The sequence below is a fragment of the Plecotus auritus genome, assembly GCF_963455305.1.
Source record: "Plecotus auritus genome assembly, chromosome: 10".
Classification (NCBI taxonomy): Eukaryota; Metazoa; Chordata; class Mammalia; order Chiroptera; family Vespertilionidae; genus Plecotus; species Plecotus auritus.
In genome coordinates, this window is record NC_137785.1 from 48,720,037 (window position 1) to 48,733,120 (window position 13,084).

The 13,084-nt window shown below is 43.8% G+C and overlaps 1 protein-coding gene across 2 annotated transcripts in view; it reads left to right on the top strand.

Annotated features, from left to right (window-relative positions):
• Positions 1-13,084, top strand: part of CMTM4 (CKLF like MARVEL transmembrane domain containing 4) — a 48,045-nt gene that overhangs the window by 27,391 nt on the left and 7,570 nt on the right. The window contains exons 2-3 of one of the 2 annotated variants that reach the window (XM_080646089.1): positions 9,431-9,607; positions 12,252-12,350. In XM_080646089.1, the coding sequence (XP_080502215.1) occupies positions 9,431-9,607; positions 12,252-12,350 (276 nt within the window). The remainder of the gene's footprint in view (positions 1-9,430; positions 9,608-12,251; positions 12,351-13,084) is intronic. The other variant, XM_080646090.1, reaches the window with a different exon arrangement.

Consider the following 13,084-nt stretch of genomic DNA (forward strand, 5'->3'; position numbering starts at 1 on the left):
AATATTTTTATTGATTTCAGAGATGAAGGGAGAGGGAGAGAGAGAGAGAAACATCAAAGATGAGAATCATCGATTGGCTGCCTCCTGCACACCACCTACTGGGGATTGAGCCTGCAACCTGGGCATGTGCCCTGAACGGTAATCAAACTGTGACCTCCCAGTTCATAGGTCCATTGGTTGACGCTCAAACATTGAGCCACACCAGCCAGGCTGATTATGTATTCTTTTCACTGCATCATATCAGAAGCAAATGATAGAGGTTTGTCCCATTGCTGATGATCTTAACTTGGTTAAAGTGATGTCTGCCAGGCTTCTCCCCTGTCAGGTTACTTTTTCCTCACACTGCGCGCCCCCCCCCCTCCCGCTGCCATGAAATTAAAATTAGCAAGTGTATTTGTGAGGAGATACTTATAAACTATGTAAATAGGTTGTAGTCCTGACTCAACCTCAGTAGTCCTTGGTAACGTCCTTGCCTTCTGATATGCTTATCGGAATGTCCTGTCCCAGGCCTGGAATCTATCATTTCTCCCAGAAGTTCTTGTTCTTGTTTAGCCTGGGCACTGGAGATGGGAGTCCGGATCAGAGGAATCTGTGTGTGCTGGGAAAGCAGCATGACAGAGCCCTGGGGAGCACTGAGGAGAGGCAGGATAGGAAGGGAGCAATGGAGTTCAAGGCTGGGTGGAGGGCTGATTAGCAGTGCCCAGTGTTGTAAAGGGTTCAGGGACTGGGTTTGAACCCCAACTCTGTTACTGATGAGAATTTGTAATCTTGTATTGGTTGCTTAACATCATTCCCTCATTTTTGTCGTCAATAGGATGGTGATTAAAAACCATGTGCTTCTTGGGGTGATAAAAATGTTCATAATGGTGATGGCTGCATAACTTTGAATATACTAAAAACCACTGAAATATACACTTTAAATGGGTGAATTTTATGGTGTGTGAATTATATCTCAATTAAAAACAAGCAAACCAACTATGTTTCTCACAGGATGGAATGACGATTAGATGAGAGAATGCTTGTGGCAGTGCCTAGCACAGCATTTGACCCACAGTAGGACTTGGCAAATGTTAAATTCCTTAGGAGGACCAGAGGGTCACATTGTAGGGGCCACTTTTTATTGTCTCTAGAGCTGGGGACACCATTTACAAAGACTGTGCTGAATTTGTGTAGTAAGGCAGGGAGGAAGGTGCCTGAATCCGCAAGTCCTTGACTCTGGCAAGGCCCGGGGGGGGGGGGGGTCCCAGGTTTGGCCACTTAAGGAGGCTCTTCTCCTGGACGCCCCCTCAGTTGGATGATGCGAGGTGCTGGGGGCTGTTAGGGTCCACGGGTCTCATGGCTGAGCTGGGTTTTCCAGGTGGGTCTCCTCCTGGCCTCTTAGAATTTATGGTTCATTATTTTAGCCTAAATAAATCTTTAGAAGAAAGCTACTCTTGGTCTTGTTGTTTCTCACTCAGTGAGAAAAGCAGTGCTCTTTGCCACTTGGTTAAGGTGGTTTGCCGGAGATGTTAGGGTGGGGACGCGCCCAAGAATTAAAGCAGAGAGGAAGGGAAGGGGGAAGAGTTTGCTTTTGGATCACGTGGGGATGTGACGCTGCTGCCTGGGATTTCGACTTTATCCATGAAGCCAGGATGGGGGAACAGAAAACGCGAGTGCCAGCAGCAGTTAAACATCTTCAGATGTGTATGGTTTGAAGCAGCTTGTGTCCTGTGTCCTCCTCATGTGCTTCATTAGTAATGTAAATGGTCTGAAATGTAACTTTCTGGGCAGGGTGGCATTTGCAGTAAAATGTTGTGGGTATTCTTTTGGCAAGAAAGATGCTGACTGTCCTGTGGTTTTCTGAAATCATGTGCAATTATATCATCAAACCACATAATAAGATTTTCTGGACTTTTTTTTTTAAAACAAGAAAATATTTTGCACTTCACTGGGTAACACTGTCTGTGTGCTCTAGGTAGTTGGCTGTCCAAACCTATTTTAATTTGTCCGGGATGGTGATCTGCTCTCGTGAGCCATAGTTGACAAGTTATCGATGGGTTTAATCTGTGTGCATTCATGCTCGCTGCTCTGTCAGTATAATAATTTATGTTAAAGATGAGAGTCTTGCCAAAAATGAAATTGAAATACCGTCTCCTGAGTTCAGCTCTTAACTTATGTATGGCTTTAGGATTCCAAAATAGCAAAATTATTTACACAGTAGAACCCAGCTTGAAAAATATGTCAGGAGTACTAGTTGAGTAGGTCTTGTGACGTGGGCCAGACTCAGACCAAACCAAGCCCACAGCTTCCTGGAGCCACAAGCAAGAGCCCTAGCCCTCAGTCCTCAAATGAAACAAAGCCTTCAGGGTTTGAAGTCAGCACAGCTTGGGGTGTGGGTGGTTGGACTGGTGACAGACCTGCCACTGCCCTGGTCCTCTCAGCCACCTCTTTTCTTCTGACCCCCCTGAGCCCTTGGCAGCCTCCCCCTTTTGTCCTTGCGTCTCCCTTTCTTCTCAACAACAAGGAACGCACTTGCCTGTGCCCCGGCTCCTTTGTTTAACTAATCCTGTTGCCTAGTTAGTGCTCCCTGCCAGCCTGGGTGCCTTAGCACCCGAGGGCATTCCTGCCCTTCCAGAGCAGGGGGTTTTCTTTTCATTCCCTGCATCTCGCAATTCCATAGCTTGGACGCTATTTATTTAGCTGCAGAAAAACAGTGGAACCAGAGACCAAATGCGAAGACATTGATTGCAGGTTAAATCATTTATACCTGCATTTAGCGCCTTCGATTTGGAACCAAATAACATGTGCTTATTGTTTATTGTCTCGGGGGAGAGGAGGGTAATATTTTAAATCTACCTTCCTCATGGGATGTCCTCCCTTGAGGGGAGCAGCTCTCGGATTATTTTTCTTAGAAAAATGCAGTAGTAGTTAGATCCCTTTGAGAATGGGTAATCAGATTGTGTGCTTTGAAGACCCCCATGGCACTGGCTCCCTGCGTCCTAGATTGTGTTCCTTGAGAGAAGTCATGTAGTGATGCTTTTTCCTTTAGGCAAGTGTGTGTGGAAGGAATAGACCCTGGATAAGTTATATGTTAGTCATCTGGTGTACAGGAACGAGGTATGGGGAGGAACTAGCTTAGGGCCCTGGGCCAAACCTTCTGGGCTACACGATGGAGATGCCACCTACTTCCTCAGTGGGTGTGAACATCAGAGATAAAGAATGGAACTGCCCAATACAGAGCCTGAGAGCATCCTTACATTATTGATGCTCCTCTAAATGCAAGGCATTGTAATTCTGCGGTGCCTTGCATTGCACAGCTAGCTATCTGAGCTCCTTCGGCAGACCATGCAACATGGCCTGCGAGCTTATGTTTTAAGTGATTTGTCATTTAACAGACATGTCCATATTAGAACAGCTTAAACCCCTGGCTTCATGACTCAGATAGATGGTGGGGAAGGCCGTGTACCTCTTCGGTGGTTCTAGCTCCAGGATCCTGTCTTAGCATCAGCTGTGCATTGAGAATGGAGCTGGTTTCTGAAGTGCAGTCACTTCCTCGCCCCTCCACTGTCCTCTCTGAGTTTTCAGTTCTGCACATCATGAAGTCTTCGAGCAAAAGCAGCAATTTAACAACTTGCCTTTGGGTCTTTGTGGCTCAGTAGAAGCTACGTCTCATCTTTCAAATATTGTGTGGTGGTTTTTTTTTTTTCAGTGTTGGTGGGAAGAGAGATACTTTAATTTTGAACGTGCTAGAGTTGATTAGGATTTGATTTGATACTGAAGATACTTTGGATCCTGCTGTGAGAGTGTGTCTGTGTGTTCATCACTTAATTAACAAGGTCCTCAGGGTCCTCAGGGTCCTCAGTAGTTGCTACCCTGCTGGGTAAATGAGCTTCTGTTTCTCACTCTGTGCATTTAAATTGTGCATGACCTGAGCACTGACAAAGTTGAGTACTGACTGGCACATGGCTTTTTTTGTTTCCCAAACTGTTTTTCCTCCCAACACCGTGATGTAGTGTTAACAGGTATGCTGAGGGAAAAGAAAAATTTCTGTGTTCAGGTAACATAATCTACACACCCAATAAAGGCAAACAGGTTATGTACTGTGAGGCCTTTTAGAACTGGTAATTTGCTGATGTACCCCAAGGCCAGGGATACAGGTAGGATTTTGTCTAACCTTCGAAGAGGTCTTCATGGATATTAGGGACATGGGCTATGGTTGCTTCCTGGGGGTCCTTCCCATCACATTAGTGAGAGTAAGCGTGGCCTTTTTATCGTGTGCCCGCCTTGAGGCTGTTCTGTGCCCACTTCCTGCCCTTCCAGGAAATAGGATTGTGCGCTATCAGGGAGGCTTTAGGGATGATGAATTCTTCTGATAAAGGGACCAACATGGACTTGCAGGGTGACTTTCATTTTCCATTAAAGTTTTTGTCATTTAAAAATATTCTTGAATGGTTTAAAAACAAATAAGAATTGATTAAATGTTAGTGCACTAACATTTAATTCATAATAAACCTGGATGTTTCAAAAGTCTATACATATGATATTTAACTTTTAAAATAAAAATACACATTTATTGTAGAAATTTTGAAAAATTAAAGAAGCCTATATATTTTTTAACATATTACATTGATCATTTTATTTTTTTATATATTTTATTGATTTTTTACAGAGACGAAGGGAGAGGGAGAGAGAGTCAGAAACATCGATGAGCCGAAACCGGTTTGGCTCAGTGGATAGAGCGTCGGCCTGCGGACTGAAGGGTCCCGGGTTCGATTCCGGTCAAGGGCATGTACCTGGGTTGCGGGCACATCCCCAGTAGGGGGTGTGCAGGAGGCAGCTGATCGATGTTTCTCTCTCATCGATGTTTCTAACTCTCTATCCCTCTCCCTTCCTCTCTGTAAAAAATCAATAAAATATATTTAAAAAAAAAAAAAAAGAAACATCGATGAGAGAGAAACATCAATCAGCTGCCTCCTGCACATCCCCAGTGGGTACAAGGTAAATACCCTTGACGGAAATCGAACCCGGGACCCTTGGGCCCGGCAGGCTGACGCTATGTCCACTGAGCCAAAACGGTTAGGGCAGAAGCCTGTATTTTTAAAAAGTCTATTTACAATCCTAACCACATAGATGGATATTGAAATTCTGATTGTATTGTTTGTTTGTTTTAAAAGAGTTTAAGTAATATAGTCAATATCTTTACCCTGACAATCTGGTAAGAGTTTGTCTGTAAAACCATTTGAATCCGGTGTCTTTAAGAGTGAGGGGGGGTGGTAACATATTCATCCTGTAAATTTGTAGTTTTGTATCAGATACCCAGGGCATGTGCAAATTTAGCATTTTGCCTCTCTAGTCACCATGAACTGGATTATGCTTAGTAACAAACTTGAAATCTCAAGGTTTTACGCAAGGGTCGTTTCCTTCTACTCATGTTACAGTCTCCCAGGTTCGTGGTAAGCAGGCTGCGCATCAGCCTCACACAGAGCCACCCACCCCTACCTGGAACATTGCTGGCTGCGGGGAGTGGGGGTGGTGGGGGGGAGGCGGGGAGGGAGCGTGATAAAACTGCTCATGGTTCCTAAAGGCTGCTGCCAGAAGTAACAGATGTCTCATCCACTCACCTTTTGTTGCCTAAACTCAGAAGTAGATCAGGTGTAGAGACACAGACGATTTGGAGGCCCACTTTAAGGAAGAAGATGCAAAATTAAATATATAAAGGTACAATAGAGAGTATTTAGAATGAGAAACACATTAAATTACAAATTTAAAAAGTGTTCCCTTTCTGTTTTTGCCTCCACTAAGATAGATCATTTTTGAACTTGAGTATGGTCACTTAAATCTGAAGAAGTATACAAAGTTAATCTGAAATGTACTACTAGATATATGTCTGAGCAATTCAGATTTTAGATCGCCACTGCATTGTATCACGCATCATCATTTTATGATCAATATGCTCTTACACTACATACATTGACTTTTTGATGAATATGTGTAGGAGGTTGTCACTGGAACATTAGTTTCTTCAGGCTGTTTCAATGCGTTGGAGGCAATTTTATGTGCCATTTGATTTGGGATTGTCGGACCTTGTCAGTTCAAGATTTGTCAGGTATGTCACGATGTGAACTGACCCATTGGGAGGCATGAACTGTAATCTCTTACACACATGTACTCGCTCTTTGTAGTACTGCCACAGGTTTCTGCTCTACAGACCCTGGAATTCTAATAAATTTTATTTTATGTGATTCCCAACAAAAAGGGAGACATGTTGAGTGTGTTCATAATTGCATTACTGCATTATTGAATATATTCCCGATAGGGCACAACTTCCATTTAGATACCAATGAAACCACAATTGTCCTCTTATAGTATCTTGCATTTGATGATCTGAAGAATTCTCCACAGATTCGCTTCTGGCTCCATATGTTTCAAACCCTGTTTCTCCTTCATCACCGACATACTTCTATAGCATTGTAGGACCCACTTATCTTGTGAATTTTAGGGCCTGTTTCTTCATTATGATGTCAGATCAAAGCATATCTGGAAGCCATTCGTACAGTGGGAAAGCTATAGTAACATATACATGAAAGTGAAAGCTAAACCCCAATTTAACGTATCCCTCACTCAACTTTTAATTTGCTGAATCCCCAAAATGCTTATTCTGTTCTACCACCACCTGGCAAAAGGAGTTGAGATAGTCAAGAAGTTCGAGTGGTGAGTGCTGAATTCAGAAGTTCTGAAGCTTCATGCATCATCTTGAGGGTAAATCTGCCTTGAGAAAATCTCATAGCACAAATCCAACCCCACTGTGTGCCGGCCACTGTGTATCGGTGAGGGATACTGTTCGTTACAAAAGCCTCCAGAAAGGTCCTGACAGTTGACACAACATGGGCTAGAAAATTTTTAAATGTTTTCTAGGAACTTAATCAGCCAACCCCCATCCCTCCCTTCCTACTTTTTGATGCTGCCAATCATACTTAGCTGCAATTGTGGAAATCTGACAGCTTTTTAGTATCAATTTACTTGTCAGCTATTTTTTGTATGCTTTTTAATTGATTTTTTTTTTTTAGAGTGAGAGGAAGAGGGAGAGAGATAATCTAGAAACATTGATGAGAAACATCGATTGGCTGCCTCCTGCACGCCCCCTACTGGGGTGTTAGCCCACAATCTGTGCATGTGCCCTGACCAGAATCAAACCAGCAACCTCCTGGTGCATGGGATAATGCTCAACCAACTGAGCCAGGGCTTAATTTTTAAAAATCTCTTCTTTAGAATATGAACTAAGGAGCAGGGAATTTTATGTTTTGTTCACTGCTATATTGAATGGTCTGTTAGATTTGCATGTTCTTGAAACCATTTTTATTTTAATATTTAAGAATGTAGGTGTTACCTTCCCACACAAATATGGTTGAAGTTAGCATACCAGAAACATTTGTAACTCATCAGTATAGTGTGTTATTTCTTGCCCAAGATTGCTAGATCCAATTACAGGGGTAAAAAAAAGTTTAGGAGTTTCTCTTATATGAACTATTTCTTTGTGAATTGCCTGCAAGTCAGGCATGTAATTCAGGTGGAGAATGAAAGTCTATGGTTCTGTAGATAATAAGGAGCCATTAGGAGAAGCACAAAGTATGTGCTTAAACACCCATATCTTTAATGCGCTGATGATAATAGAAATGTGAAAATATCTAATACCATTGTTAGAAAAAGGTGTCTTTTTCTGTGAAAGTATTGGCTGTGGAAAAAGCAGAGCTACCCTTCCTTTTCTGTAGGGATGCTAACAAGTACACAAGGAATTGTTTTATGGGTTTTTAGTGGCTCCCTGAGCCCCCATTTGTTGGCTGTGTGCAAATTATTTTGCTTAGTATCTTGGGAGTAGAGAGAGATGGACTGGCTGTATTTTTAAATAGCTCAGGAGGCATAATCCTATATAATAAAAGGCTAATATGCAAATCAACTGAACGGCGGAATGACTGGTCACTATGACGCACACTGACCACCAGCGGGTAGATGCTCAACACAGGAGCTGCCCCCTGGTGGTCAGTGCGCTCCAACAGGGGAATCGCGCTGCTCAGCCAGAAGTTGGGCTCACAGCTGGCGAGTGCAGTGGCAGCGGTGGGAGCCTCTCCCGCCTCCATGGCAGCACTAAGGATGTCCAACTGCCGGCTTAGGCCTTCTCCTTAAGCCGTCAGTCAGACATCCCCCAAGGGCTCCCTGACTGCGAGAGGGCGCAGGCCATGCTGAGAGACCCCCCCCAAGTGCACGAATTTTGTGCACCGGGCCTCTAGTGCTAAGCATAAGAAAGGGAGAATTCAGTCACAGAGGAGCAAGCTTTCCTGAGAGAGGGTGGGATCGGGTAATGTCTGGCAGGGAGGGACACAATCAGGGAAGGCACGGGGAGGAGGTGGCATTGAGTAGAGCATTGAAAGGCATGAGTGGGTCTACAGTAGGCGGAGAAGGGCCCCAGAACAGCATGTGCTTCCCATGCTTGAATCTTCTGAGGATCTTGTCAGAAATGCAGATTCTGACTCTGTAGGTCAAGGAAGGGGAAGTAGAGGTTCTGCATTTCTAACAAGCTCCCTGGTGATCCTGATGGCGCCGGCTCAAAGGACAGATCTGGAACCACCGAGCTGCCTCCCTGTACATCCTTGACCTTTGAGGTGAGGTCTAGACTGGAAACTGGTGTAGGCTTGACATAAGGTAGGTTGTGAGGTGCTTGGCTAAAGAGGTGAAGTACAGGCCAAAAGCTCATTCCGATCGGGTTTTAGGTGTGAGAACTGCACGCCTTTCTTTGATCACAGGGCCATTAACTCAGCCTTTGTTTGGGCTTCCTCCTTTTCCTGAATTCTTCCTTCAAAGTTCACCTGGCAATTTCCATTGATACCTCTTTGACTTTATGGTTTCCAATCTCTTGGGACATATTGCTAGAATGTAACTTAGATCCTTCAGAAAGAAATTGATTCTATTTTTGGTATATTTAACAATGGTTTTATCAACTGCCAGTCTGTGTTTTTGTGATCCAGTCCAATGATAAACTTTTAAAAAGCGCATAGCTCATGAATTAACTAAATGGGCCTCCTTTTTAGAGTAAAGACTATAAATTAGAAACGTGTGTAGACAGTGTCCACTTACTCATGGCAGAGATAGAACTAAAAAAATCACAGAGACATTCCTTTCTGCTTCTTCACAAGGGCCACACTGCATCGGACTGGATTCAGTATACTGTGGTGGGGCTTAGCTGTCCACACCAGGAATTTGTAAAGGCTCTGTACCTTTACATCCTCATGTAAGCATTGAACCAGGTCATACTCCTAACGACTGCTGTCCCCAGAGGGAAACTCTGTGGCTGCATAGGGTGGCGGTGGTGGATTTAATTTAAATGTGGCAGGCACATATGTCACCGGATGTGTACTAAACCTACATACACATGTTATATTTCCAATCTTCTTCCTAGATTTTGGCCCTGATTGCGTTCATCTGCATAGAGACCATCATGGAATGCTCCCCGTGTGAAGGCCTCTACTTTTTTGAGTTTGTGAGCTGCAGTGCGTTTGTGGTGACCGGAGTCTTGCTGATTCTGTTCAGTCTCAACCTTCACATGAGGATCCCCCAGATCAACTGGAACCTGACGGTGAGTACAAGTCACCACCCTCCGACTGTGAAAGGATCGGCTGCTGCTTGGCCCTAAGGGAGAATGGGAACCTCTCCATGTTGTGTTTGGTTCCAGTTCATTGTGGTACTGAAATATTCCATTGTAATTCAACTGTGAAATGTTACATTTCTTTACTGAGTTGAATAAAACTATAACTTAAATGGAATCTTCACTAATGGCAGAAACATTCTAACAATTACTTTGACCTCTTTGAAGATGTCATTTCAATTTCATGATCTTCTGAGAAGATTAGTGATATCGATATGTACAGAATATGGGAAAGAGACAATAGAATTAATGCATTTTTGCATATTTTTCACACCGGACCCAAAAGCCATTTATAAAAGAATTAATTCAGGAAGAATTGAAAATATGAATGAAAATGGCAATAACTTGCAAAGCCTTGGGATATTATTAAATTCAAAGCAACTGGGAGGACTGGAAGGAAGGTTTAGTGATTGATCAGTCTTGAGTGGAAATGTGTCCTCTTCTCCCTGTGGTTTGGGTTCTTAACCCTGTTTGACAGCCTTACCCTCCAATCAGCATGGGAAGCTCCTGGCTGGTCACTCACTCCCAGGCCCCTTTTCCTGGACTTGTGTTACTTCTCTTTATGAACTAAACGAGAGGAAACTTAATAGCATTTGGTTTTCTTGGTATTTCTTTGCAAGTAAGCATGTGCCGGAGTTCAAAGGGAATTGGTCAGGGAAACACAGGAAAGTAGTCAGCTGCCTCAGCCTCTGTGCCTGCGGGAGGAAGACCCTGTGGGCCCCACAGCTTCTACGAGGGCAGCAGAGGAGAGGAGGGCGCTGACACCAGCTACCTCGGGAGAGCGCCTCTCTCTTTGGCTGGTGCAGCACCATGGAAGTGTGGCCCAGGTGAGGGAGCTGGGGAGGAGGCCGGAGCTGGTCACCTTGCCTGGCAGGGCCACTCCCATGTGGTCCTGTGGGGTGCCCAGAGGAGAGGGTCTTCCGACAGGATGCTCTCTGTGTTGTTGAGACTCTTAGGAGGAAAAATGAGAGCAGAGCTGAACCAGAAAAGTTGATGTCATTGAAGACTGAATTGGTTTTGTCTCAGCATTGAACACTGAGAAAAATGTGATTTAAATTTAAACTCTAAAACCTCAAGGTAGTGGAGGCATTTTGTCTGAGTTTTTATGACAAGTTTCAATGTCTCAACTATTTTTAAGGTAAAGTTTGTGTTATCCGTAGGAAAATGCTTACAGAGTTGTGATCTAAATTGATAGCATAGTAAACAGATAGCAAAGAGAACCTCATAAACCTCCCCCAAACAAAATGCAAGCTCTGTGGGTTTTGTTGTTGTTTTGTTTTAGATGTTAGTTTTTATGTGTAGGCCTCTGATGTTATAAATATTAGCTTGTTCAAATTTGTTTTGAACATTGGACAAATCAAACCTATTTGTGGTTCAGATATGGCCAATAGGCCTGGAGTTAGCGCCCTCTAGTCCAGATCCCCTTGATCTGTTATTGGAGTTACTTGGGCTCACACCTGTACTCACTAGTGTGTTACTGGAGGAGGGACTCGAAAACATGGTATGTGAGGATGACCTTCCTTTGCTTCTGTTAGCATAGGAGGGCTGCAGCCGGGTGTTTCAGGGGCCAAACAGGAAGCATGGAGTGGCTGCTTATGAGACTGCAGGGAGTGGGGACAGCTGTGGCAAACTGGAAAACATGCATCTTATAGAGTACACATCCCATTAAAAGTATTTTATTTTATTATTATTATTTAACATATTTCTTTATTGATTTCAGAGAGGAAGGGAGAAAGAGAGATAGAAACATCAGTGATGAGAGTGAATCATTGACTGGCTGCCTCCTGCACACCCCCTACTGGGGATCGAGTCTGCAACCTGGGCATGTGCCCTTGACCGGAATCGAATCTGGGACCCTTCAGTCCTCAGGCTGATGCTCTATCCACTGAGCAAAACCAGCCAGGGCCCATTAAAAGTATTTTTAAAAAATTAAGTACCAATGTTGACTAATAACCCCCCACCGGCCCCCCAATCCACATCTGAGGGCATGCCTGGGTGTGCCCCCTAGCATAAGTGGAACAGCGCACATTAAGAGCCTTGGTTTTGTTTCGTGGCCAAGGAGCTCAAGCAGCAGGTGCCGACTAACTTTTGCAGTACTCTAGTTTTAAGCTTTTTAAACTGTGCAAGTGATAAGTGGTTGTTACAGAAAAACTGGACGATATAGATATTAAAATAGAATAAATAAAATCATGTGATCACGCAAGAGAAATGAAAACATGTCTGCAGAAAAGCTTCCACATGCCAGGATGATTTGAATGAGTTTTTTAAGAGACAACAAGAGAACCCTAAGTGGTAATTAGTGTGCATGTCCTCGATAGGTTAGCAGTTTGGGTTTCTGTAATAAGTCATTGACAAATGGTGACGTGGGTTTTGCTGTGGTTGTTTATCCAGTAGCATCATCCAATTATGGTGTTTGCCTTCCTTTGTACAACCAACACCTCCGGGCCATTGAGATGAAACTATGGAGCCAGCACAGAGGCTGGGTATTGTTCTTGTTTCGAAAGTTCTTCAATGGCTTTCAGGGCAAAGCATGAGATGCTTCTTTTCAAGTGATTTTATTTATCTTTTTCTTTAGGATTTGGTCAACACTGGACTCAGCACTTTCTTTTTCTTTATTGCTTCCATTGTACTGGCTGCTTTAAACCACAAAGCCGGAGCAGAAATTGCTGCCGTGGTAGGTGAACTCAAGTGGTTAAAACACGGGCTGATTTGTATACTTCTTGTGACTTGCTGTCCTCTGTCCCCTTATGTGTGTCCTACTCATTGTCCTTTAGCTTTTTCTTTGCTAATGAAATTGTTATTGGGCCAATGGAGGTTCCAGTCCCTTCAGTGCTATGGTTCTCAAAGTGTGGTTCCCGGAACAGCAGCCTCAGTATCACCCAGGAACTTGTTAGAAATGCCATTCTCAGGCTCCCCCAGAGCCACAGAATCAGAAATGTGTTTTAACCCGCCTCCAGCTGACTCGGGCGCACTCAAGTTTGAGAACCACTGCTCTAGTCTGTTTCCAACAGGACCCTGGATGTCTGTCTGTTAGTGGTGTTGCTTTTTCAAGCCTTATGGGCTGATGTGGAGGTTTTAATGAAGAACACAATCTTGACACCACTTAGTAGTCAGATGACATTTTTGCTCTTCAGGGTAGAATGCCATGGGGGGTGGGTGGGAAGCAGATAATGTAAGATTGCCCCTGTGCTCTGCATTTCTGTATTGTTCTGTATTTACAAAGAATATGTAGTGTTTTTGTAATGGGAGGATTAAAAGGTTCATGAAAAATATTAAACGAGCTGCTCTCCCAGGTGTCACTCAGTAGATTCATCAGTCGTTATTAACTAAGCCAAACCTGCTGCTTCTCACCCTGGAGCTGCCTAGGTGACAGGCAGCTGGAGAGCAGGTGGGGGTTTGAGGGCTGTG